Genomic DNA, 26,519 nt, shown 5'->3' with positions numbered 1-26,519 from the left:
TTTCAGAATCTATTTTTGTTTTTGATAATGGTGACAGAAATGTTCATCTGAATAGCTATTACTAGTCTAATATTAGGTTGTTGTTGTTATTGTTGTTGTTTGTCTGTAACACAGCAGCTCATTTCAAAGCCCAGGAACACGGGGCTCCCTCCACACCGGCGCAGGCTCGACATCAAATCCTCATGTCAGCCATCGTCAAATCCCCAGAGCATCAACCCAACCCCAGCAGCCTGCTCAACCCCTCCACCCGCAGCAAGGAGACTGCCACACCCGAAGGTTCGTCTCTCTCACACACACACACACACACACACACACACACACACACACACACACACACACACACACACACACACACACACACACACACACACACACACACACACACACACACACACACACACACACACACACAAACACACAGGTAAAGTTGCCCCCAGCTAATCAGCCTGAATTTGAACCTAGGTTTAACCCAAGTTGTACAGTGTCCCCCATAAGAGTGTCCACCCTAATGTCTTCAGTGTCGGCACAAAAACAACCTCTCTGTTCCCGTATTTTGTTCATGTGTTGTGATCATGTGTGTTTTTTTCTATGGTCTGTATCACAAAGCAGGATTACAAGGTGAAATAAAGTTGGATAACTGTGTTCAGTACATGTTCATGTACAAGCAACATGGACTGAAGTACAAACACTCTTCCAGTCATGTGCATTTATCCAGCTGACATTGTAACCCTGCTTTGGCCTGTCTCACAAAGTAAGAAGAGTTGTGGATTAGTCAGGTAACATCAGATGTAATACAGGCTTTCCGCAATCACTAGGTAAATTAGCCTTTTTATGGGGATTATCACCATGGAAACGTATCATAGCTGCGTGGCAGGTTGGATAGATGTTTTCGTATAATCCTCTGAACCTATCTCCTAAAAAAATGGATAATCCAATGACAAAAACACCGCATTTACCAGAGAGTGAGAATCTTCATAGGCCAAATGAATTTCTTCAGCGTCTTCAGGTACCATAGACAGACCAGGATGTGTTTTATCAGAGACACATGTTTGGATAGGAGCAGCCTGGCTCAGATAACCCTTCTTTGTGATTCACTGTCCGTGTGCCTTTGCTTTCACATAGCTATTGTTAGACTGCTCTCTCCTTTCTGTCTCTTTCCACTTGCTCCTCACAGAAAAGAGGAGGGTCACCTTTGAAAGTAAGTTAGCAGTCACCACAGTGTGTCCTCTCACGTGCATGAGCTCATCTCCATGCACGTTACACCGCTCATATCACACTGTACGCTGTCACATTGTCCCGGTTGTGGAGCTTCCTGTAACTTGACCACAGACTTTTTCCTCAAAAGTCAAGTTTGATGTACTTTCATTTCTACCGTCATTCCCCGAGTCTTGATTTGGATAGCATTGGTTATAAAGGTAGTTTACCACCTAGAAACATTTAAATGCATCCCATGGTCACTGGCATGCACAATCTGATCCTGACTGATTTAATTATTACACCTGAACATTGATTTGCATAACACCTGAAATTACAAATGAGTTACTCATGATTCAAATTGCCCCCTGCTGCTTTAAAAAAATAATCTCCTGGCTTCTGAAGGGATTTAAACCCTTGGAAAATATCCCAGCAACTTATTTCTCTTTCCCTGACTCATGGCCCTGCTCATTTCTCCTTCTTCTTTATACATTTGCAGAGTTTGGCCGACGTGTGAAAGAGAGAATGCACCACAACATCCCACACCGATTCACCGTGGGCCTCAACATGAGGGCTGCCAAGTGCGCCGTCTGCCTGGACACTGTTCACTTCGGACGACAGGCTGCCACTTGTCTAGGTTTGTATTCTTGCACTGTAGCAGTACTGAATACCAAGATATTTCAGAGGACAAATGATCTTTTAGAGGGAGAATTCCGATTTTGTATAAGGTACTTGTCCCCAATCAGAGAATAACGCACAGAGGAATATTTTTGCCACTCTATCTTGTGGTCTGGAGGCCTTTTCTGAAGGGGAATTGAAGCTGTTATCTATGCCCTATTCAAAGCAGCCAGACTCCCTTTGACACAAACCATAATTCAGAAGTTTCTGTTCTATTGCTGCCTCTTTTGGTCTCTTTATGCTATTATGTGTCTTTGTTGAATCCAAACTGAGCCTCAGTTAAAAAAAGACTCACTCACCAACCCATCGCAGCAGCGCTACACTAAAAACCTTCCGTACAAAAAAAATCTCAAACCTCCTTTCACCATTTTAATCTGACCTCCCTCAATGTCAAACTCTGGGTACAAGGGTTTTTTAAGAAACACTAATAACCATTTTTATCTCTTTGTTTTTCTCTAGAGTGCAATACCCTGTGTCACCCTAAATGCTCTCCGTGTCTCCCGGCCACCTGCGGTCTGCCGGCAGAGTATGCCACTCACTTCTCAGAGGCGCTGTGCCGGGAAAAGGCCAACTCTCCCGCTCTGCAGGTCAAAGAGGCCAGTGGCCATGTTCGCCTGGAGGGATGGATGAAGCAGCCTAGGTACCTCAGCCTGCAGTCCTTTACTACTCTACCGGCCATGAATCATGTGTTTCTTTACAGTAGGTGCTTGTGTTTGCTCACACAGGAATGGAAAGCGTGGTCAGCAGGGCTGGGAGAGGAAATACGTGGTGCTTGATGGAACTAAAATATCTATTTATGAGACTGAGCCCAGAGAAGGTCAGTTCTTCAATTCTTAATGGCTATAATTACTAGATTGTAATTATCTAAGTCTTTATATCACCAGATCGAAACAGCAGTATCCAATAGAATCATCGCGTGTTGTTTTTCTTTAGACTACATCACAGTGGAGGAGGAGTTTGAGCTCTGTCTGCCTGACGGAGAGGTGACGGTTCACGGAGCCGTCGGAGCCTCTGAGCTCATCAACACTGCCAAGTCAGGTACTCCATCAATAAGCCCCCATCCTGCTGCACTCAGCCTTTTGGATGGTTGTACGTGTATCATCCTCTCCCAAAATCTTATCCACATGTCCAATCTATACTTTGAATCTCAAAATACAACAACATGCGGAAGGTTCTGTTAGCCAACCGGTCTCTGTTGTTCTGCAGACATACCGTATGTGTTGAAGCTGGAGTCACATCCACACACCACCTGCTGGCCGGGCCAGTCCATCTACTTCATGGCTCCCAGCTTCCCTGACAAGCAGCGCTGGGTGGCTGTGCTGGAGTCCGTAGTGGCCGGCAGCCGTGGGTCGAAAGACAAAGTGGATTCTGATGCTGTAAGTAGTGTGTGTGTGTGTGTGGCTTGTGTCAGGCCTGATGTGGTTTATCAGATGTGTAAGAAAGACAGGCCAGTGTCTCCTTTATACGAGAAAACTAACTTCTTCTACACATTTTGAATATTAACTTGATCCCAGGGTGGGTGTACTGTGTAACTATATTGGGTAGAAATATATTGAATGCCTCCATTAAACATCAGCCAGTGCCTTCACTCCGTTTTCTCCCCCTCCCTCTTCTTTCTCTCTCTCTGCATGTTCTCCACGTCTTGTATTTATGTTGTCATCGTCTCTGTCGATGTGACTATACTGTGCGTGTGTATCTCCATTCAACCTGGTTGTGTGGATCATATTATAGGCAGGTGCTTCTAAAAGACAGAAGAACCTTTCCCCTCTGGTTCAGGTACAGTAAGTAGTTGCACGATCGCTTGGGCTTCAGTCCACCGACCGGGCTGAGCATGCAGTCGCTGCACACATCTACGCACACAACACACACATGCAACACACATGCTGTGCAGTGCAGGGCCACATGTGATGTACAAGTATCTGCCCTGTGAAATACTCCGGAACATCACAGAACCTTCCAACCATTGCATGGGTGGGAAGAGGCTGTGCAGCTCTGGCTCGGTGCGTCATATTCAATGTCAAGCATGCTCCTGCACAAAGCCATGCACTGCTTTAGCCCTCCTTACTGAAACATGACACGCACACACTCCTTCAGTCTGCAGGCTTCTGCTGTTGGTGGTTTTATGTGTTGCTGTTTTTTTTGGAGCACCTTCCCGTCCCTTTTACATAACACACGTGTATAAAAGGCCCTTTTGGTTACTTTTCTGTAAACCGTACGTAAGCATTTTCAACCAGAAAGCGGCATTGTGCATTTTGAGTGGTATTGACTTTTCCAATATGCATTTAAAAGATCGATTGTTTCTTTGCATTACAGCACAAAATACTTAGTGGTACTGTGACACTGTACTGAAAATGACACCCACATGTAAACGCTAAACTTCTATTTAAAGGGGCCCTGTTATGCTTTTACCCTTTCCCCTAGTGTGGTTTTGTGCATGTAAGTGGACTGAAAAGGCTAAAATCCCAAAGTTCCCTCCAGAAGGAGTTTATATCCCCCACACTCCTCCCCCCCCCCCCCCCCCCCCCCCTGCCTGAAATGCCACCACTGGAGTTCTTTGTTTACTTCTGTAACATAGTGACATCACTATGTAACACTAGCGCTTCTATTGGCTAGCTTGTACGTAATAGGCTAAGGGGCGGGACATCTCTACGTGGTTGAATAATCACAATACAGCAGGTCAGCTAACCAATCAGAGCAGACTGGGCTCTGGTTTCAGACGGAGGGTGAAAAGGGAGCTGCAGAACAGGCAGTATGAGTATTGAACATTAAAGCATGGAGACGTGTCCCAGTAGAGGAACGACATACAAATAGGAACTTGAGCATGATACGGCCTATTAAATATCTCTAAAGAATGTTTTTATTGAAGTTGTTTGATGAGGCTGTGCAAAAGGGCATTGTCATGTGACAGGACTCAAGTCAGACATGCATTGAAAGGCCACACGTTCATTTCAATACAATGCGACGTGAGCCCGGCTGCTCTCGGATCAACAGTACACAGACTCTGAAGTGTTATTGTATATTAAAAAAGAGGACATGAGCGCAGTGGGTTAGATGCTTACTGTCCCTGTACTCCACTTGCTAAATAGTCCCTCTGTCTTACCCAATGGTGAAATTAAAAATGAATGATGGCCTAGATCAGTGTTCAAATTTCAGCACTTTTTCAACCCAATAATGAGTTTATTTCACAATGCATTCGCTTATCATAATTAGCTGTCCAGCTTAATTAAAAAGGCTTGTTACGTTAAGTGTTTTACAATATGATTTAAAAGGATATAACTAACTTTCATGACTGTTAATGTTGCTATGAAGTAGTCGTTTGTACGGCCGACCAAAAATCAGTTATATATTCGGTATATGTTGTCCTGAGCAGTGATGAAACCGTCAAACTTTATCATCAAATGTTTGGTCCATTTAAAGTGTTTTTTGCGCTCTCAATGTTTGGATATTATATCTCCAATCAGGACTTTTTATATTTGGTCTTTAGCCTTTTCCTTTGGACAAAGTATGTCAGTAAAATAGTAAAAGTGAAGGAAAGGTTAATTGATTAAGAAAACAGAAATATGTGTGTTTGAGATGGTAATGGCTGTCCTCTTTGCTGGGTGTCCTTTTCTTGCTGTTGTTTTGTAGAAGCTCTGCCTAACCTGCACCCTCCCTCTGCTCCATGTCTCTCTCTCTCTCTGCTCTTTGTCTTATAGAAACTCCTGGGCAACTCTCTACTGAAGCTGGAGGGCGACGACCGTTTGGACATCAACTGCACCCTGCCGCTCACTGACCAGGTACAAGGACCGAAACCTGAGCCATCATCGGGAACATCAATGACTTACTTTTCAAACCTGTCCTTCCACCTCCCCGCTGCATGTCTTTATGATGTGCTTTATCTTTTCCCTCAGATCGTGCTGGTTGGCTCTGAGGAAGGTCTGTACGCTCTGAACGTCATAAAGAACTCCCTGACCCACATCCCCGGGCTGACCTCCGTGTTCCAGATCCAGATCCTGAAGGAGCTCGATAAGCTGCTGATGATCACTGGTCAGTACATGACAGTCCAATGAAGGCCATCATACTCCATTATAAGTCCCTTTTTGAAAGGCAAAAACCTAAAAAAATACAGATTTTAGCATTAAATAAAACATGATGTGAGTTTTGGAAACTATTACGGTTTTTCAATATAATATTACTTTTGGACTTTAGACAACACTAGTTTTTCGAAAATGTTTAGATCAAATAAGTCCCAATTATTCTTTTTTGAAACGTATTAATTAAGTCTAATCTTTATCTGCCACTGTGCAGAAATACTGGGAATAAATAACCTGAATAAATATACTTGCAAATTGATAAAATAATTACATTTAAAAACACATTTTCAGTACAGCCTTATCTTGTATTTAATTTTTGCATTTTAAAGACTTTCAGCTGGTTATAATAAACAGTATCTATGCACTAACAGAGGGGTGCACTCTGTCTGACTGTTTGTGATGTTTGCTGTGCTCCAGGAGAGGAGAGGGCTCTGTGTCTGGTGGAGATCAAGAAGGTGAAGCAGTCTCTGTCTCAATCCCATCTCCCGGCTCAACCCGACCTCAACCCCTTCATCTTTGAGACAGTGAAGGGATGCCACCTCTTCTCCTCCGGAAAGGTGCGTAACTCCAGAGAAATCCTCCTAAGTTAGACTCTTGTTTAGTCAGAGTTAATGAGCTGAACCTCAGTAGCAGAGCTGTCTGATTGAAGACGTTTAACTGCGGTGTTGCTCTTTCTTTACAGATTGATAATGGGACCTGTATCTGCGCTGCGATGCCCAATAAGATTACAATCCTGCGACTTAATGAAAGCCTGAATAAGTTCTGCATCAGAAAGGTGAGTAGGCCTTGGAGATGAAGGAAAGGCAGTGTTGTGGAGCAAAGTATAAAGCTTCCTTCAGGGAGTAATCAGATTGAAACGGTGGTGAACTTCTGTTTGTATTTGCAGGAGATTGAGACATCAGAGCCCTGCAGCTGTATCCACTTCACCGGCTACAGCATCATTATCGGCACCAACAAGTTCTACGAGATTGAGATGAAGCAGTATGTGCTGGAAGGTAGGTCCCCCACCCGTGGGATTTGTTAGTCAAACACACATCCTCAGCCTGATGTTAAACTAAACGTTTGATTTCTTTCCACAGAGTTCCTGGATAAGAATGACGTGACATTGGCTTCAGCCGTCTTCGCCGCGTCCTCGCACAGCTTCCCCATCTCCATCATCCAAGTCACCACAGCTCCACAGAAGGACGAGTACCTGCTCTGCTTCCACGGTAAGACGGTTTATTTCTCTGTCTGTCGGCACACCTGTTCGGAACTTTTTAAAGGCAGTCAAAGTCGGGCAATGTATGGATTTCATAGAGATGAAATATCGTCTTGGTTTTGGGATATTGTAGTATGGCCATGCCTAATCTAACTGGAAATATTTGGTGAAAGCACCAATAGTCAACCCTACCATTTTACACTGCACTGTAATTTGAATCATTGAACTTAATACCTTTTTTCTGTTTGAACTTGTTTTATTTTATTATCTTCCTGCTGCACCCATTCTTAATACTCTTAAGGTTTTTCATTCTTGGTAAAGCACTTTGAATTGCTTTGTGTTGAAATGTGCTATATAAAAATAAACTTGCCTTGCCTTTCACAACTATCACAATAACAGAGTGAGAATGCAAGACAGGACAGTACGGTTTCAAACAGGATAATCAAATACATTTCAAATACAATGATAATTATGTACAGGTAAGTAACTGTTAAAAAAAAAAGGAATTAAATGAACATATATTTTTGTGTCTTGGTTGTTAAATATATTTATGTATACAGATGCTGATGCAGGTAAAAGCCTTTGTGCAAACAGTGCAGCTTTTATGTGCAGTACGGGTTATTGTTGAGTGATAACCCGTGATTTTTTCCTTAATACTGTCCTGCCTCATATGCAGTTAAACACAGGGACAATGTGCGCAAGTAAATCTGCATGTATTCAACAAGGAGACTATTTCACCTTAAATTGTTGCTATCATACCTTTTAACTGTTGTTGTCATCTACAGTTTTGTGTGAAAGCCGTTTTTTTTTCTTGCAGAGTTTGGAGTGTTTGTGGATGCTTACGGTCGCAGGAGTAGAAGTGAAGACATCAAATGGAGCCGTCTGCCTCTCTCATTTGGTCAGTGTAAATCAGAGTTTCTTAAATGTCACTTAAAGAATGTTCTTTTCGCGGTAACAGTCAATTTATGAGTTGCAATTTGATTTGAAGTGTTTTGTTTTTGTGTTTCAGCCTACAGGGAACCCTACCTGTTTGTGACATACTTCAACTCTCTGGATGTAATTGAGATTCAAGGTCATGCTGCTCTGGGGTAAGATACTCCTATGTCAGTGTCAGGGTATCAGCTAGGGAACGCACTCAGTATTATTTAACAGTCAATTTCCAAACACTGCTATAGCTCAGCAAATCCGGGACAGGACCCATCAGTTGTGTGTCTAATCTTTTTATCCCAGACCTCACTCGTACGCACACCTGGATATCCCGAACCCACGCTACCTTGGCCCGGCAATCTCCTGCGGGGCCATTTACCTGGCCTCCTCCTACCAGAACAAGCTGCGGGTCATCTGCTGCAAAGGCAACCTGATCCAGAGCCAGGAGGGTGTGGGGGACCTGCAGCGCAGCGGCTCCGGGCGCAGGTGAGGGAATAACCTTTAAGCTGTTACCATCTGATCGCTCCCACTCTGTGACTACAACTCATTTACAAAAGACTACTCTCTGGTGCTGGGTCATTTTCTTCAAAATCCACAACACTTTCAACGTCCTACTTCATTTAAAGTCACCAAGCGTTTTGAGATGTAACGTATTCCTAATAGGTTGGATATTGACACTCGTTAATTATCTCTGCGCTGACCTTTAACTATTATATTTACACTAGTATTTCAATATTTTCCACTCCTGTTCCTAGTTGTTTTAATGTTAGGCCGATGAAGGACCAATCTATTAAAACGGCCAATAAAGTAATATTAAATGCTCAGAAACATCCAAATAAATGAATACACTTACAGAACGCACAGACCACTCTGTATTCACTCTGTTTTGAATTCTATCGCCAATTTAGGACATCCCATAAAGGGATTGATTGACCCATGCATTATTTACTTATTGATTAATAAATGATGATGTTCCTTCATTTGCATATTTGCTCTGTGGAAAAAAACATCTGAGGGAGTAATAAATCCTTTAGATGGAAAAATAAATGTGAGTTAAAGTAAAAGATGAGAGAAAGATTTCTGCATTTATTTGTTTACTTTTTAATTTCTGTTTACCTGAGCATCTTATTTACAATATTTATTTCTTGGTTGGGTTTAGTCCTCCTTATTTAAGCACTCTTACTACATGGGTGTTTAAGGGTCATGGGAGTCTCTGGCACTGCTGGGGGGGGGGCACAGGTTGGCATCCACACGTGGTGATGGGGAAGTCCTGGACTTTATGTTAAGTCTTGGAATAAAAAAAGGAAAGTAATGCCTTCCTTTTGCTCTTTACAGGAGGAAAAGTTCCTTTTTTATCTGTAACAAATCCTGAGATACGTCTTTTTCAATCATAGCTGCGTTTTAAAATGCCTCCTTTCAAATGTCAATAAAATAATTATTGAGTTAAGACTTGTGACTGAGACTTGTCTGCGGCACTGTGAATCCATGAGCCACTGAGCCTTTGTTCCTCGCCGCTCTGCTTCTGAAACTCAGTTGTTGGTGTTGAATATTCTCAGTAAGCAAACTAAATCACGGAGATCGTCGATTCGAACGTGAGCCGCAGCGCATCAAATAAGCTTTACCATGAGTCCATCATCCTCACCTCTGCTGTGTCCGACCCCACCGTGCCGAGCAGAGCCCATGACCCAAAACAGACACAAATACCTTCCCCTTTGACCAATGTCCCCCGCCCGTCTCTGTGCCCCGGTTCCTCCCAAACAGCCCTAACAAGCGTGGCCCCCCCTCCTATAATGAGCACATCTCTAAGAGGCTGGCAGGCAATCCTCACGGAGACCCCGGGACCCCTCACCGCTACAGAGAGGCCCGCACAGAGTTCAGACGGGACAAGTCCCCGAGCCGCCCAATGGAGAGAGAGAAGTCTCCAGGCCGGATGCTGGAGAGCCGGATGGTGGCGTCTCCGGGCAGAGGGGCCATGGCGGACCCTCGGTTAGAGCGCTCCCCGGGCCGGGCCATGGCCGACCCTCGCATGGACCGCTCTCCTGGCCGGATGATGGACGTCCGCAGGGAGAGATCCCCCGGACGCTTCGAAGAGCGCCAAAGGCTTCATACCGGCTCCGGTCGCACGCCCATTAACCAGGTTAACAAGGTTTGTTTTTAACATTTAATCTTCTACTTCACCACCACACAGGAGCTACAGGAGGCTGAGGCAGAACTCGTGTTTTGCAGTTATAGCAACTGAAATTTGACAATACCTCTGATGACCTTCATGCTCACCTTGAGACATGCTGAAAAGAGGCAAATATTCATTAAATAAATACCTGCTCAAAAGCTCTTATGAAGAAATGGTTGTGAAAGTAGAACATTAAATGGATTGATGGACATTGAAAAATGTAGAAAAGATAACAGCATGTACCAGAAAGAGTGGGAGACTAAGTTGTAAAGCTCTTATTTTTACAAATCTAACATGGCATAGTAACGATAAGAGAACTCCCTTATTGTTTGTGTTTATTTAAACTGGAAGTATACAATATTTATTCAATGATTGTATCTATTTGTATAATATACAATATATTTGATCTTGTGTTTTTTTTTATAAATTGTGATTTTTTTACACATTTAAAACTCAAATAAATTGCTTAAGGAAAAATTCTTTAAAAAATATTCATATACTTTTGGTTTAGATCTGAACAATACTCCTTGGTAGTCCATTACTGCGTGTTTATTGAATAACCTTTGTCTTGTCTGTCCCTCAGGTATGGGACCAGTCGTCTGTTTGAGGACAGCGGGGCTCCACCAAACACGGACAGAGAAATGCATCTTCTGTAAAAAGGGAACGGAGAGAGCAGAGAACCAGTGCGAGTGTCACCGATCCAAGATGAAAAACACTGCCACACATGAGTTTTACTGACATCCAAGCCGACAACCCGCAGAGGAAAACAACTGTAGCCATCAGAACCACAGAAATAAACAGATGTCATTAGAATCAGGTTATATTTCTCACAGAAAAACCCGAGTCAATAAAGGTCAACAAAATGCTGCATCGAGCAACTTTTTCAGAGGTATTTGAGCATGCACTCAGAAAGGATTAGTCATTTGATTTCTTTTTCCAACACAAAATCTGGGTTCTCCACTTCAGACCTGACTCTGGGTTTTGCTAGTTCCAGTTTACTCCACACAGTAGTGACAACAATGAATAAGCACAGCGGTAGCAACACAAATCGATGCCTGAAATATTTCAAAAATCAGTCACTAGTGAAAAAGGCAGAATAGTAGTAACACAACCTCCTCCTCCTCTCCGCTCAGCTCGGTAGCAACAGATCAGGGCAGGATCGGGTTTCTGGCTCCAGTCCTGCGCTGACATGTCAACAAACAATCACTATCAGCTGATACAATCAATCTCTGTTAATCCGGCCTCGGTTGGTTTAGGTGACAGGACTCGGCTGGAGCACAAAGAAATATCAATAAAAATCAAAGTACCAGAACCCCTCCCTGCCCTGTAGAACCACAAAAACACACCATTGTCTGCCCGCGCATAGGTCGACACTAAAAAAAAAAGCTGCACTACCCACTATCCCCAGCAGGACTTTCTAATCCTTCAGAACGCTATCTGACTGTAAATAGACGAGACATAATTTTATATATATTGAGAAGGAATTTCAAGGCTGGATAAGCCATGTCTATTTTTGTTAAAGAAAAACAAGTGATTATGTGTCCTCTTGAATGTCCGATGAGTATTCTTTTAATATGTCCGAACATCCTTTACCAAGTGAGTGATTGTATCTGGATCGTGTATGCACTTCCATCCGTCACAGGCAAAACCTCAGTGCTGAACTATATGACAGGAGGGGGAAAAGATCACGTCCGAAGCTTTCAACATCGTGCTTGAGCATCTCTTTTTGTACCATGTCCCTTATTCTGTATATAACCCAAAGTTGTTCAAGGTGGATGAAAAAAATAGTATTTGTTTTTCTCCTGGTTCGTAAATGGCATGGATATGTATATCTGAAATGAAACGGAGTGTTGTCTTCTGCTTCTGCCTCATTTTGGGTTATATTTTTTATTCTGAGATTTAACAATGAAGCACGTGATTAACATATCCTTATGATTGCACAGTAAATTCATGGGTATAAACACTTCAATTTCCTTTATTAAGGCTCTCTTGGCACGTTAAACAGCAGCTCCAACCGAACAAAAGCACTTAAAACCATCCAGTTGAATTGTTAAACTGCTTAAACTTGACTTTTATTTCTATAGATCATCATTTGATCTATAGAAATACTAAAATGTTGTGGTTTCCAATCATATAAACTGATGAAATGCCACGCTTTAACTTGTCTAGTGTGTCTGATAACAGCAGGGCCCTCAATAAGACGTTTCTGGATCAGCTTTGATTCTTTTAATATGTAAAACTCTTCGTGAATGTATTAAAGCCGAGAAGATATGCCACAAATCCTCAATAAAAAGCACCCAACGCTACAGATTGCACAAGATTTACACTGGGTTCTACGGGACTCTACACGAAAGGGTTTCCCGTCTTGTTTTAGTATATTTTTGAATCATTTCTTAATTTGTATCTAATCACATGGTCCTGAATCATCATGCCGTAACGCTGGATATGATATTGATGTCTGCTATCAAATGTTTTATTAGCGTTCCCTGTAGAGATTTTGTCACAGAATATTAAATATTATAACCATTGTCTTTAACTGTGCCTCCTGTTGTGTTGTTGTTTAGTTATTATTTACTGCAGACTCACAGCTCCATCCACAATGTGAGAGAAAACAGATTTGTGTTAACACTTGAGGCTGACTTTTTTAAACTTTAATTAAATATAATATGTCAACAGATTCCAGATAACTGCATTTGGTTTGTTGAAAGCAATACTATAAAGTTTAAATATTAGATCCAACTTAAAATGATTGCTTTGAACTAACCTGATGTCAGAGTTGTTGACATAGTACACTGAATTAAAGTCAACGTTTCAGTTTTTCAGTGTATGAATTTAAATGACCATTTGTCCACCTCCATTGTGTTGGACGTGGTTCCTCTATTTTTAGGCGTCTGATCCTGGCCATTCCTGTCCCGGTAGTTGCAGCTCAAAACTGAGAAGAGCTGAAGGGGTTAAAACATTTTCAACAATAGCATCTGCAACAATAACTCTTCTGGTTCTCCGTGTACACAGCATGCTGCGGGATGGATGCCAGGGACATCTGCTGTTTGTTCATCAGCAGCTTTTATGTGACAGTGAGTGCAAGGAGGCTTTCAGCGCCTGTCTTTTAAATATAGATCGCCTCCGCCGCCCTGTCCGTTCGACTCATTTTCACACACTGTCACTTTCCTTGACCTGGGAGCCACAAGTGACACAGGACGACGTGTTAATGGTGTAATGGCACATTGTTAAGAACGTGTTCAATGTCATCAGCGTCTCACTTGAGTATGTCTCACCTTCTGCTGTTGACAATGTCGAGCTTAGTTTTACTAGAGTGCAAACTACATAGAAGACATCCTCTAGGACTGCAAGTAATGATTATCTTCATTATCCTCAAATCTGATGCTTACTTTCTAGAATAATCACTTAATTGTCCATCCTAGTTTTTTAAAGTCCATGGAAATGTATTTAAATGACTTCAGTCCAGATATACAAAAAGAAAAAACATATTTGAGACGAACAGCTTTCCTGACATCCCCCCCCCCCAAAAAAATGCTTCTAATATGAAGTTCAGTACTGTATCAGCTCTTTTTTATATAATGTTACATTTTCTAATATCAGAAACAATATCTGTGATTATCTGTTTCATGGACGGACATTTACATTCAGCGACCAAATGAGGACATATAAACAGTGTGTGCTGCACGCTGTGCCTGCTGTAATATATGGAGCATGTCAGAGATGTGACTAAGGATGGCAGTAAAACAGTCCTGACAGGTCAATAAATTACATTCAAGGAGCTTGTGATTTCCATCCATTCGTGTGTCGAAGGAAATATTTTACACAGGCATCAGAATTTGTAATCAAAAGTGATAAATACTTCAAATTATAGTTTAGTTAAAGTAGGGACATTTAAGCCCAAATTCCAGTCTTGTGTATACAGTATATTTATACAGGCATTAGAACAGGAATAATTGGTTTGTGGGAAATATACTTCTTTAAGTTAACATTTGATCTATATTCAGAGTACATCTATGCAAGTCTGTAAAAAACAAACTGAAAGTGTTTCCATTGTTTTCCTATTTTTGTTGACTTTATAAAAACCTTCTGTATTTTAACAGTTTTTATTCCATGTTTAAATATCTATTGTTCGACCTAAATGAACACCAGTTACTTTTTTTAACTTAAACTGAACTTTTAGCTTATGTTTTTCATGCATTAGGCTGAACTGGATCACATCATTTTAAGCCCGCTTTGAATATACAAGTTTATCTGTAATGAACTTTTTAGATTGCGTCCAACAATTTCCTTAGATATCTAAAGCTTTTGCTGCTCTGGAGTGTTGTTCAGAGGGCAACACAACTGATCAGATGCAAGACACTGCCTGATTTCTGCTTATTATTTAATTGATCTCTTTCTCCCATTCTAACTGGCTCAACCTGTGTGCATTTTCACACATTTTTCGGTCTATTTTTCTTATTAAAACATACAAAAAATCGGTTGTTACCATGCCTGTCTATAGTTTGGACTGCTCTGGGGACAGAGGACAGTTTAACCTCATTAAGTGCTTTAACCTTCAGTCTGCTCTTGATATTCTAAACCAGTTATTCCAATCTCTTTGTCTAATGTGTGTGTCTGTGGTTGTGTGTGTGCGCTTTCAAGCAGCAATACTGTATGTGCTGTATGAAGCATCATTTACCTGTCACTTCCTAAAGAGGACATAGTTTATAAATATCATCCAGTGGAGCTGAGGGTTGGGACTACAAAAGAGCGTCCACCGTCTCCCCGTTGTTCACTGGCATCACTGTTAGCCTCAGCTGCTCAGCCATGGTAAGTCCCTGTGTGCATGTGGGATGCTATCTGATGGCAGATGTGGGACTTGATTTGGTTTAAAGATGTAAACTTTATTTTTGGACAGATCTGTGCAATAATTCAACACTTTAACATTTATAAATTCAATATTTGAAACTTGTGATCTTTCTTAATCTGAATTGAAACAAAGGATTACTTCTTTAAAACGTTTTACTGCAGATTGAATGTATTGCAACAGCCTTTATTCAAAGCATCCCAAATAACAAACACCATCATTTTCAGGGACAAATAATCACAATGTTTGTTGCATGCACTAAAATGTGCTAAAGTTCAATGTTTATGCACTTTATTATGGTATTTTCCCTTCTGTTAACAAGCCATGCAACGCATTTTATTGATGTTGTCTAGCTTGAACTTAACTGCCATGAGATTTTTATAGCGTTTATTCTCCTTTCTTTGTGCAAAAAGGCCCCCAAGAAAGCTAAGAAGAGGACAGCAGAGGGAGCCAACTCCAATGTGTTCTCCATGTTTGAGCAGACTCAGATCCAGGAGTTTAAAGAGGTGAAAGCTGCTCAACCAATATTTCTCCCCCACTAATTAAGATTTTGCTCACACATTGTAGAAATGTCTTATGAATAAGCATGTCAGCTCACCATGTTGAGTATTATGATCTCAGTCTATGACTCATAATTACACGGCAACACATACATAGTTTTCTATTTCTTCTCCTCTCTACGTCCTCCATTGTCTTTCCATTGCCATTGTTCATCGTCGCAGTATGCCCACCTGTCTATTTCCCAGTCCCTGGCCTGGCAGCAGTGAGGCTGGTGGTATGCTGGTATGACGGTCAGCACTGCTCAGACATCCAGATTGTTTCAGCAGTGATTAGGCCTGCAGATAAACTGCTGGGCCTGCCCTGGATGCCGGGCTAAACCTCTATGGGTGGCGCTCAGGTTATTAATACTTAAAAGTGCTCATCTTTAAAGATGACACACAAAATATTCAAGGGAAGACGAAGAATGTGACATGATTTTCCTTTTTTCTTGGAATTGGGCTGAAAGCATGTGGCTGATTCAACTCTCACTTATCAAGACCTTTTATTTGCCCTCAGGCCTTCACTATCATGGATCAGAACAGGGACGGCTTCATCGACAAGAACGACCTGAGGGACACTTTTGCTGCTCTAGGTAGGGTGACATCCCCCGTGTTCAGTCTTACAGGGCGTGGTAAATTTAGTTAATTATTATTGATAACTGACCATAGTCTTAGAGGTTTATGTAGGGGCTAAACAGCAACAAGATCCATATTTGGATCCAAGGGTTTTGCTTGGTCTAGGATAAAGTGGTCACGATTCAATTTATTAGAGGAATAGTTTCATGGTGTAAAAAGCAGACGATCATTTATATAAAAACTGAATTACACAATGTTGTTTTATATCATCAGAACACTTCCTGTTACATTCAAATACGTTTTGTGTTATCTAAAATATTGAGTTAAAAATGTAATTTATTTATCCATTAATAAAAGTAAACCAGTATTTTCTTTACTGCCATAGCAGAATCTCATGAGCTCATATGTTGAATGTGTGGCTCCACAGGACGTCTCAATGTGAAACAGGAAGAGATTGATGAGATGCTCAAAGAGGCTCCCGGCCCAATCAACTTCACCGTCTTCCTCACCATGTTCGGTGAGAAGCTGAAAGGTAAGAAAACACGGGCTAAAGACGAACATTTATTTTAAAAACATGATCCAACTGAGAAAAGTACTGACTGTTTTAATGTGTCTAGGTGCTGATCCAGAGGAGACCATCCTCAACGCGTTTAAAGTCTTTGACCCTGAGGCGAAAGGCTCGCTGAGGAAGGACTAGTAAGTGCTTTTCATTTGTAGGAGTGTTATGTTAGGGTTTTACTCAGAATTTAAATGGTGTCTGAATTTGACTGCAATGATTCATCCCGGTATGACTCGCTCTGGACCTGCACATTTCCTCCAGGTTTGAGCACAGGCCTCGTCACCTCATGTTTTTTTGTCTCTTTTTTTCCTGTGCAGTGTGACACAGATGCTAACAACGCAAGCAGACCGATTTTCCCCTGAAGAGGTATATTGTAGACCCCAATTATCATTATTATGTCTAATTGCTTTGTGCGTGGGTCCAAAAAACACAGGAAGATACACGTCATCATGATGATCGTCTACATGAACGCCAAATCCATTTTTGTACAAAAAGACAATGAATCATCATCACACATTTCATGCATGCTAATCAGTTGTTGTTGTGAAGGGCTAAATCTCTGATAAAAGGGATGCTAACATCAGATTTCTTATTGGTTAGATGGAGCAGATGTTCGCTGCCTTCCCCCCAGATGTGGCAGGTAACCTGGATTACAACAACCTGGTTCACATCATCACCCACGGAGAGGAGAAGGACCAGGAGTAAACCTTTATCAACACCAAATAGAAAGTGTATCTTCTGCCCGTACATGACTTTAACCCGGCCCACTGAAAGAGATTCTGGCTGTGGGTTATTCTTACATATTTTTCTTTGCTGCGTTGTTTCTGCTCAGTTCTTACTCAGGAGCACAAGACAAAATGTGCGTTCACAGGCCCCGAAAATGGACAATAAACTACATTACCAAAGTGAGCTTCCTTTCTGCTTATCTGTATGTTCCTACATTCAACTGAAACAATTCAATTGCTTTTACCATTATGTACACTTACCACACCATCTATGTATTTCATCCTGCTGTAAGGTCTGTGAATGTTCGTCTAATAAAAAGTTCAAAGAAAGAAGCCAGCCCGCTTTCTCATTCTGATATTCAAACATTTGATCAAGAAAATGGGATAAAAACAAACCTAGAGGCTACATTCCTGTTAGTCATATGTTTACTGGACCCTCAGATTGATGCTTGAACACATGGCTATGCCAGTGTGATTCCATGTTTGGTAGTGAATGTTTGTACTCAACAATAGTGGTTGGTGGTCCACTACAATCCCCAAGAGATTAAACCAAAACAAGTGTGTGGCATTGTGTGTATTTGTGTGCATGTGCAAAGTTATTTGTGTATTGTGCACGGCCGAGCATTGAAATGTTTGGCTACTGAAGCAGAGGGCTTTAGTGAGACAAAGCCCTGCTGTTATTTTAGTGTCCTGATGATGTGAGGAGAGTAATGCTACACTGCTGCTGGTTCAGGCAGCGGGGACACAATAGGATGCCACCAAGTGATCCCAACTGACATCAACTACACCACTTGCCAGACTTAGTGTAGGTGGGGTGAAGATCCCTGGTTGTTGGCAGCTGGAGGCTCCGGTGCGGGGGTGTCATGCACAGACTGAGGTATTGCCTTCTGAAGCGGTGAGGGATAAATGCTTGGATCACCCAGGACATCTGAGCTCACATGATCTGAGCGTGATGTTTCTATGAACAGACTGTTGCTATTGAGGGAGTTGAGGGGAAAATAAGTAACAGATTGTCCCTTTAACCTTAGCTCTGCCTGCTAGCACAGTTGAATGACCAGGGTCTTAAAATGCACCAATCACATTTAAATTTGTATTGACAATAGATGAAATGACAATGTGTAATGTCAAAGGCCTTTGCGCTTCTTCTCAGTTCTGTGAAAGCATTTTAGTTTGAGGTAATCAAGCATAGACATAAACCAGTCAGTGTTTATAGCACCTATCCATGAATTACTGTCACACTTTTATTTAAAGCTATTCAATATGAACAGTTTTATTCTTATTTAAAGTTATTTATAAGAGCTTTACTCGTATTGAATAGCTTTATAATGAATAGCTTTATAATGGAGTTAGGATTGGCTGTACTCTTCATATACTGTATGTTTTTACTAAAATAATATATATCTCCAGGATGTTGTATATGTAACAGTTACATTTATTTGTATTTGAATTATGTTGTACATTTAACAAGTTACTCCTCAACACTTGGGACTGGCTGTAGAGGAGGATTTAGCATCTGAAGAGACAGATATTTCCCTCAGGAGGCTTACAATCATCACCAGGCCATAAACCTAGCTCCAAAAAACCCGCTTATTTTGCTCGATAACTGCTAGATGTGTTTGCTAACACATTAGCCACAATAACTTTATGCACTAACATGCTAAAACATTTTATTTTAAACTAACCTCAGAATCAAAATCTGAAGTCCTTTAAAAGTCCCACAGCGGTGGAATGTACAGTGTTACAGCAAAAACTGGCATAGCAGGTATAAAAACGCATGCAATAATAAAGAATAAGTTAACTTATCTATAACTAAGCTAACTTAAAAGGTTCCTCCACCCTCATGTAGTAAAATAAACCCCTGAATGACGCTTTAGTCATGATGCTCTCACGTGAATAATATACATTCTCTGGACGTATGCAATTAAAATGAGTATTTCATTGTTAATATAAAAATGTACTTCTGACAGAAGAATTGACCTTTCTGAATGCTACAAACAGGAAAACAGGCTTTGACGCTGTTTATTTATGCCATCAGGAGTGTGTAGGAGGCAGCAGATGTGATGGCACAGAGTCTGTCTGATCAGGCAGACTTGAGGGAGCGTGCAGGAGATTTGCGGCGCTCTGTATCAACCACCACTTCAATTTCTGTAGCAAACACACATACAGTTTATAGTTGAGCAGTACCATAGAGAAACTGTTAATACAGCATTGTCAGTCAAGGTTAAATGTATTGAATACCTGGTAGCAGCTCAGAGTTTGCCAACAGCATGCTCTGAGGATCCATCTCCATCTGCTCTTCTTCCACGTTGTTGGCCTGGATCAGCAGGTCACTAACGTTCTCCTCAAGGATACCTTACGGACAGAGAAGGCTCAGTGAAATGTGTATTTATGGCCAGGTTTAAGAGGGTAAGAGTTCACTTACTGGTGAAATGTGCGACATTGTCAAGATTGACGGTGACAGCTCCTGGCATTATGTGGTCTAACAGGCCTCTGATGTCAGCCATCAGCTCGCCTACAGTCATCTGAACATCAGCGCACTGCTGCTCCAGAGAGTCTGACAGACAGCGCTTCTTCTTCAACTCAGACTACAACACACAAAGATACAGGGGAAGAAAGGGTGTATGAGAAACATACTAATGTGATCTTTATATGGAAGACATATTTTAAAGCTTTAATGTAAAACATTTTCATCGCTCATTTCCTTACTGATCCATGCTGATCAAGGATTACATGTAACTGGATTACATAATCAAGATACAGAAAAAAGTAATTGTAGTCCCTCACAGTAACATCAAGAAAGAGGTTATCACAATCAAAATCAGAATCAAGTTTATTTATTGGCAGGTGTACGTTTACACATAGCCTACTAGGAATTTGATTTGATGTCTGGTGGTGCGAACATAATCAGATTACTGTTACGTTTACTATAAATTGGGGATTACTAGAAGGATATCAATGTTACTAAAAAACTCCAAAAGAGAATATAGTGTTTATTGTAAAATGAGCATATTGTATTTCTTCTTCGTAAGCTGCACCGTTTTTGAGGCTGATACCAATACACATATTGCCTGAATGGTTTTCACTTGCTTTGGTTCATTTGTTCTTTTTTTTATTCAGTAGGTGAATCTAATAGTGTGTGTGATCTTAACTGTGTGTATTAAACTAAAACAGAGCATCTTCTTACAGCTCAGATTTTATTCTAGTGAGGTGACTGAGATACTTACATATGTGGAAGAATATATACCGTTTAGTTGCATGATCTCAGAAATGTAGTGTCTGACTACACTTCGCTATGTGGTCAATTCAAATGTTAACTCGGAAAGCTATAGGAAAGGAGACGTCATATTTTTGGATGTGTGACTCAGATGCAGCAGCATTTGAAGACAGAGAGATTGCATATCATTACTGTTCAGTAAAAAGAAATGTCCACATCTGGTGGTTTTCAGGTTAAAGATAAATCCATAGCTCCTAAATCCTTTTAAAGTAGACTGGGTAATGTCAGAAAAAGATGTATAATGCCAACAACGCTGTTTTTTATTTCCTAAATCATTGAGATCGTGGATATACCAGGTTTGTACCTGAAAGAGGTGTTGCTAGGAAACAGCTTTGAGCCAAATGTTCCTCTTGTGAGCTACCATCATACAGTAATTACATGTTATTAAAATCCTGGTCAGCTGCACTAAACTAGCTTAAGGGGCCGTACACATGAGCGTCAACAGTATTCATACCAGGGCCTACTTAATCCATATAATATAATTCCATATAATAATATGGAAATGCTGCACTGTATATTATGTGATAATACCCACCTCTAGATCCTTAAGCGTGCTTTTAATCTGCTCATCATGTCCTTTGTTCTCTTCCTCCAGAAACAGGATGTCACTCTGAAGGAGAAACACACATGTGCATGAGTAACATGTACACTATGGGTGAAACCGTGTGAGTATGTTTACAGGATATATGCACATGCCTTCATTTTGTCTGAGCAGTGCTTCAACATGTTCCTTTTGTTGTCTAGCTCGTTGATGTAGCTGATACGAGCAAAATTCTTCTGGTCGTTTTGAGTAAACATGTAGGCGATTTGATGCAGGTCGCTCTCCCCAGTGACCTCCACTAAACTGCTGTGGCCCTGTCGGTACAACTCCAGCTTCTCAACTCCAGACTGATCCTGTTGCTGTTTCTCTGCAACAATTAAGGATGCAGACTTAAAACAAATCTGATTTCAGCTGAAAGACATGAATTTGATCTAAATCAAACATGGGGACAAAGTCGGTGGAAGCCCTGAGAAGCAAATAAGGAATATCAAATTAATGGATCCCGTTTCAATCCAAATCACTTAACTCGTCGGTTGTTGTGACTCAAGTACAGATGAAATCAGGTTTTGTCAGGATAATTGTTCTTAGTTAAAAAATAAAAGTGTATTTAAATCAAATGAACATATATTGTGTTTAGAAAACCTTTTGCTACTTAGAAAATACATCCCAAAAAAGGTTTTTTTTCCTACGCATTTCAGGAATGAAAGCAATTATTGAAACAATTCAAGAATAATTCAATTCTAAAACATTTCCCCTTCTTTAAGTCATGAAAAGAAGGGAATAAAACGATCACAGACTAGACATTTTTTTCTTCATGGCCTCTCAGGGACTCAGTACATGCATGTTAATATCATACTTCTATTCTTGGAGTCTTCATTTTCTTCCAAACAAATAACTTCCTGGAACTTGGTCTCCATGAAAGTCTGCAGTTTGACGTCATGGTCGATGATTCTATTCAGCTGCATCTTTCTGTTGGTGAACTGAGCTGTCTCCACCTCGATCCACTCACTCACCTCCAGCATTCGGCTCTCGGCCTCCGACCTGTAGCACAAAACAACACAAGCTCACATCAACCACCACCACCACCACTTTCACATGCACTCAAACATATGACTTACCTCTGTTGGAAAGCCACGGTGAAACTCTCCTCCATTTTCTCTGTGAACTTTTGCTGTGTAGCAAACTGCTTGTTGAATTTCTTTGCAATATTGCACCATAAGCCTTTCTGTTGTAGCAGGTGAGCAATGTCTTTGCGTTGATCCATGTTTCTGCTCAACAACACGTCAAACTTTATCGTGTCCTACAGAAGACAAAGGAGAAATTAGACTGTGGTGAGGTGTTGTCAGTGATCAAATCCACCTACTAGCACCGCCAAAGATTGGTAACACATTATATGTGGTGTTGCATTGACTTGCCAGATTATTTCTTGTCTGGCTGCAGTGACTTCTTGAAAAAGTATTGGCTCCCCATACTTCAGTATCTATGTTGGGCTATGCTTTTTGTCTGTTAGTTGTTTGTATTAGCAATATAGAATGAGTCGCCGGCCTTCTTATTTGACTTTCAGCAAGAAAGCAAATATGTGTATTTCCTAAAATGAAGATATTGTTATATTGTACTGATTTATCTGGAGGGGACATTCTTTGGGGACTTTCTTTCTTAGCATTACTACCTGATTGAGTTTGTTTTCTAAGCTGCGGATGTGTTTCCAGTGCCGATGGTGCTTCCCTTTTTGTTTGATGAGACCTCCAGGGACTGTTAGCTTCTCCCGGATCCTGTTTTCTGACACAGTTATCTGGAACAACACAGGAAGGAACACACAATTCATACAACACATTTTGTAGCTATACAGACAGTGACATGTTTTTAAAATTTGAAATGAAACATGCATAGGGTAACTTTCAGCTTTAAGCGTGCTTGAACAGTGTAGAAACTACAGCCCTGTCAATAAAGCCATAGTTTGATTAACACTAAAATGGAGCAATTACTCTACAGTTCAGCCACCATTTACTTATTATGTGTAAATACAGTAGCTTTAAGGTTATCTCCCTCATTGCCATTGTATCATTTAAAATTGACCATTCAAATAACAAGAGCACAATATGCTGTAGTAGTCTGCTAGTATTACTAGTAACTGTGACATCTAATATTTATTAAGCACAACATATAATATCTAAACAAAAACTGAGGCGAAAAAAACTTTAAGTGCTACATAAACTGAGTGAAGACAATTGGGTGAACGTGAAAACCACGCTAACACAGTACAGTATATGTCCATCTGTAGTTTACCTCCCTATCCAGAGAGACCAAATGATCCTTTTGCTGGCTGGTGAGCTTCTTGTGTTGGTCATTTTCCTCCTGCAGATGTTTGTATTGCTCCTTTAAAATATCTGTCGACATTTTGATTTAAAGACCTGACCAAATTCAGAGTAACGTTAGTGATTAGCTGTTTATTTTCCATTGTAAATGTGAACATGTGAAGTTCTGACTATTTCCAAAGATAATGACCTACCTGCCTGATGTGGGGTTAAATCTGAATCAAATCTAGTTGAGAGGAAATCTAAGAGGAGAAATATAAGGCTTCAGCATTTCTCAGTTTCAAACATAAACATTCTAAGAGAGTCTGGTTTGTTTACTGTTGAAGTACCACAAAAGTAATACTTCTATATCTTGAAATGAATCATCATTAGTATCAACTTTATCTACTGATCTATTCATTATTTATTAAAAGGCAGAGAAGTTAAACGGATAAAAGTACGTATTTATTGTAAAGAAAAGCTTCTGCTGTGATGGTAACTCCAACTGGATGTCCATCTGTATAACTTAGTACCTTAACACCCCCTAGAGGCCATTGAGGAAGATAAACGATGAACATGTTAAATGGTTATATACAATGTTAAAGAAGGGCTACAGTGATCAAAAGGTCCAGAACATGTCTTTTAATAATAATTGTTATAATTAATTCCTCGTTATAAAATCTATAGATGGTCATGCAGCACTGTCAAAGTGATATGTTCCACAGAAAACTGATGATGATATGACATAGAAAAAACATTAAAACTATGTAAAGTCACAATATGGTTACCATCATCTGAAAGCTGTAAATCCCTGTAGGGTACTATAGTACATAAGTGCTCTTTTGCAGATTCATACTGAGATTCAATACAGCTCTGGGTGTCATTAGGTCTACATCCACCAGTTGGAAATAATGGATGAATTTTCAGTGAGAACCGTCAATTTATGCTGAGTGGGCATCAAGAGAGGGAAGACTTGACTAGAAATGGGCTAGATATTAGTTATGTCCAGTGATAAAACAGTGTGTCTGCAGACTTTTATTTTCAGTTATGTTGTCTATACTCAGTCCTTTGTCCATTTATATTCCAATTTCTTCATTTTCAGGTTTATTAGCATCTGACATCGTCTTGAATGAGGCATTTGCAACTAAATAAGTCCTGCAAAATTACAATGGTCTTTCACCTGCAGATGGCACTCATGCGACATAATACATTTAAATGTACATAACGTTTGTTCAGAGGCCAAAAAAAAAAAACAAAGACAGGATTTAAGGAGTCCAGGTTGCATTATATCCATGAAGCTCATGATAGACCAACTGTGAGATACAGTTTTATTTTTGTAATGAGTGAAGGTTGTTTAACATCCAGGCCATTGGTTGATCACAGTCCGTCAATGCCAACCATACAAATGTTGTGTTAAAGACATACTGTACATGTGTCAGATGCAATCTCTTTCTGGGGGTAAAACTACATGGAGAGACATGGTCTCATAATCTGCACCACCCAACCCAATCCAACCACCCACATCTTTTACATCTTCCTCTTAAATCTACCATTGCAGAGACAATACCACTTCCGAAACATTGGCCTCTGGGTGTCCTTTGTGGCATGCTCCCCAAACTCCATATACTCCACTGTCACCCAACTTTAATATTGCCTCTTCCATCCAGGGAAAAAGAGTCTGACAAACCATCTACACAAGTAAAGTCTATCAGGTTCAGTCCTCATGACTCGTCAGCCCCTATACTCAAGCACCATTAACCTTTCAAACAGGAAACCAAACCTTTGAAGCTCATTGAAACTATGAACCGCTTCCACCTGAGTTTCCTGGCTCCCCATTTTGGGGATTTGAGGTTGCAACAAACTCTGTGGCCATTGATATTTCAGGGACACTGCTGGTGACCTGTGTCCTCTGGCTGATCAGGAGGTTGATTTGTTTCTGCATAGGCTCTATGGACTCTCTACAGACATAATTTGTTAATTGTGTTATTAAGGCCCTGTTTTTTCTGGATATGGAATTTGTTGGCATGGCGGAAGGATTTACAATCTCCAGGGATTGTGTTTTGCTCCTGAGAATCCTTGACATTATTTCTTGATGTTGACAATGCTGGTATCCTGTGCGCCCTGGCACATCAGGTCACTGAACCTTTTCTGCAACACCTCCCTGTCTGTGGTCAGATATTTGCTTTTGATGTCGAGGGCCTTGTTTTTACGGTGGTGGACCTTGTGGGTATTGAGAAGTGATTCAAAATCTTCAGGGTCTGTGGTATCATCCATTTTCTAACCGCTATTGAGTTATTTATGTCACAAGAAGTTTAGCAAAAAACGTGACTGTGCACAAGCCCTATACCTATTCTTATTTTAAAGAATATTCTCATTTGGGAAGGAAGGGTCTATTATAAGTCTTACTTTTTCTGATCAACTGTCTTAGAATAGACAGCCTTCTGTTCTAGGACAGCTGATAAAAGTAAGTACAAGTCCATTATGAGAATTCAAAAACGGGTTGTCATGTTAAAATCTATTGTATTTTACATTGGGTAAATTAAGAGTCCATACAGGAAAACACATCACGAAGGACGTTTGCTAGAATGTGGTGCACTGTATCACCTCCTCTCCAATTGAAAGCCACAATAGCGGGCCCATTTTGAAGTTCTAAAAACTTGTCCAGTTAGTCCAGTATTGCAATTTGCAATTAATGTATATTGTATTGTTAAGTTATAATTAAGGAATACGTTTAAAAAAACCCACTATGAAGGATTGGTGTTGCCTTGCGTTCTTTCAGTATTTTGAAGTTTACACCATTAAATCAAGTGTACTGCATTTTGAGTATGCAGTCCCCCTCTCTATCGCTAGATGTCGCTGACCCCTGTGTGATGCCGGTGGGGTGGGGGAGAGGCAGGCAGGGGGCTGGATGTGGGCTGTTGGAGA

General features: G+C 40.7%; 3 protein-coding genes across 6 annotated transcripts in view; 2 read left to right on the top strand and 1 right to left on the bottom strand.

Annotated features, from left to right (window-relative positions):
• Positions 1–12,776, top strand: part of cita (citron rho-interacting serine/threonine kinase a) — a 40,615-nt gene extending 27,839 nt beyond the window's left edge. For 2 of the 4 annotated variants that reach the window (XM_063911896.1, XM_063911895.1), the window contains exons 32-48: positions 115–276; positions 1,694–1,831; positions 2,332–2,512; positions 2,598–2,689; positions 2,806–2,910; positions 3,079–3,248; positions 5,568–5,648; positions 5,763–5,898; positions 6,363–6,502; positions 6,628–6,720; positions 6,832–6,940; positions 7,025–7,153; positions 7,961–8,041; positions 8,153–8,231; positions 8,374–8,556; positions 9,832–10,216; positions 10,824–12,776. In XM_063911896.1, coding sequence (XP_063767966.1) covers positions 115–276; positions 1,694–1,831; positions 2,332–2,512; positions 2,598–2,689; positions 2,806–2,910; positions 3,079–3,248; positions 5,568–5,648; positions 5,763–5,898; positions 6,363–6,502; positions 6,628–6,720; positions 6,832–6,940; positions 7,025–7,153; positions 7,961–8,041; positions 8,153–8,231; positions 8,374–8,556; positions 9,832–10,216; positions 10,824–10,847 — 2,288 coding nt within the window. In that variant the 3' untranslated portion in view covers positions 10,848–12,776. Of the gene's footprint in view, positions 1–114; positions 277–1,174; positions 1,199–1,693; positions 1,832–2,331; positions 2,513–2,597; positions 2,690–2,805; positions 2,911–3,078; positions 3,249–3,603; positions 3,649–5,567; positions 5,649–5,762; positions 5,899–6,362; positions 6,503–6,627; positions 6,721–6,831; positions 6,941–7,024; positions 7,154–7,960; positions 8,042–8,152; positions 8,232–8,373; positions 8,557–9,831; positions 10,217–10,823 lie in introns of all 4 variants that reach the window. The other 2 variants (XM_063911893.1, XM_063911894.1) reach the window with 2 other exon arrangements.
• Positions 12,777–14,946: 2,170 nt separating this feature from the next.
• On the top strand, positions 14,947–17,669 carry myl2a (myosin, light chain 2a, regulatory, cardiac, slow). Its single transcript, XM_063909784.1, has 7 exons — positions 14,947–15,049; positions 15,500–15,592; positions 16,143–16,218; positions 16,629–16,733; positions 16,819–16,897; positions 17,078–17,126; positions 17,361–17,669. Exons 1-7 carry the CDS (start codon positions 15,047–15,049, stop codon positions 17,463–17,465), a joined length of 510 nt encoding a protein of 169 aa, XP_063765854.1. The 5' UTR covers positions 14,947–15,046; the 3' UTR covers positions 17,466–17,669.
• Positions 17,670–19,376: 1,707 nt separating this feature from the next.
• LOC134882228 (coiled-coil domain-containing protein 63-like) lies at positions 19,377–23,697 on the bottom strand. The gene is made up of 9 exons (XM_063909838.1): positions 23,587–23,697; positions 22,970–23,092; positions 22,419–22,600; positions 22,157–22,341; positions 21,456–21,667; positions 21,295–21,369; positions 19,908–20,070; positions 19,724–19,837; positions 19,377–19,630 (listed from the first exon to the last, which is right to left on the bottom strand). Exons 1-9 carry the CDS (start codon positions 23,695–23,697, stop codon positions 19,566–19,568), a joined length of 1,230 nt encoding a protein of 409 aa, XP_063765908.1. The 3' UTR covers positions 19,377–19,565.
• Positions 23,698–26,519: the final 2,822 nt, after the last annotated feature.

Source organism: Eleginops maclovinus, chromosome 20 (genome assembly GCF_036324505.1).
Source record: "Eleginops maclovinus isolate JMC-PN-2008 ecotype Puerto Natales chromosome 20, JC_Emac_rtc_rv5, whole genome shotgun sequence".
In the NCBI taxonomy this organism is placed as follows: Eukaryota; Metazoa; Chordata; class Actinopteri; order Perciformes; family Eleginopidae; genus Eleginops; species Eleginops maclovinus.
Note: the sequence above shows the minus strand (reverse complement) of the source record. Positions and strands in the feature narration are given on the sequence as shown.

Excerpts from the sequence above, each read along its gene's own strand:
- myl2a (XM_063909784.1), top strand. Across the intron at positions 16,898-17,077 it reads GGCTCGCTGAGGAAGGACTA|TGTGACACAGATGCTAACAA; the intron begins GTAAGTGCTTTT and ends TTTCCTGTGCAG. Across the intron at positions 17,127-17,360 it reads ACCGATTTTCCCCTGAAGAG|ATGGAGCAGATGTTCGCTGC; the intron begins GTATATTGTAGA and ends CTTATTGGTTAG.
- LOC134882228 (XM_063909838.1), bottom strand. The coding sequence starts at position 23,697 with ATGTCGACAGATATTTTAAAGGAGCAATACAAACATCTGCAGGAGGAA. Across the intron at positions 21,668-22,156 it reads TGAAGACTCCAAGAATAGAA|AGAAACAGCAACAGGATCAG; the intron begins GTATGATATTAA and ends TAATTGTTGCAG. Across the intron at positions 19,838-19,907 it reads CAATGTCGCACATTTCACCA|GTATCCTTGAGGAGAACGTT; the intron begins GTAAGTGAACTC and ends TCTGTCCGTAAG.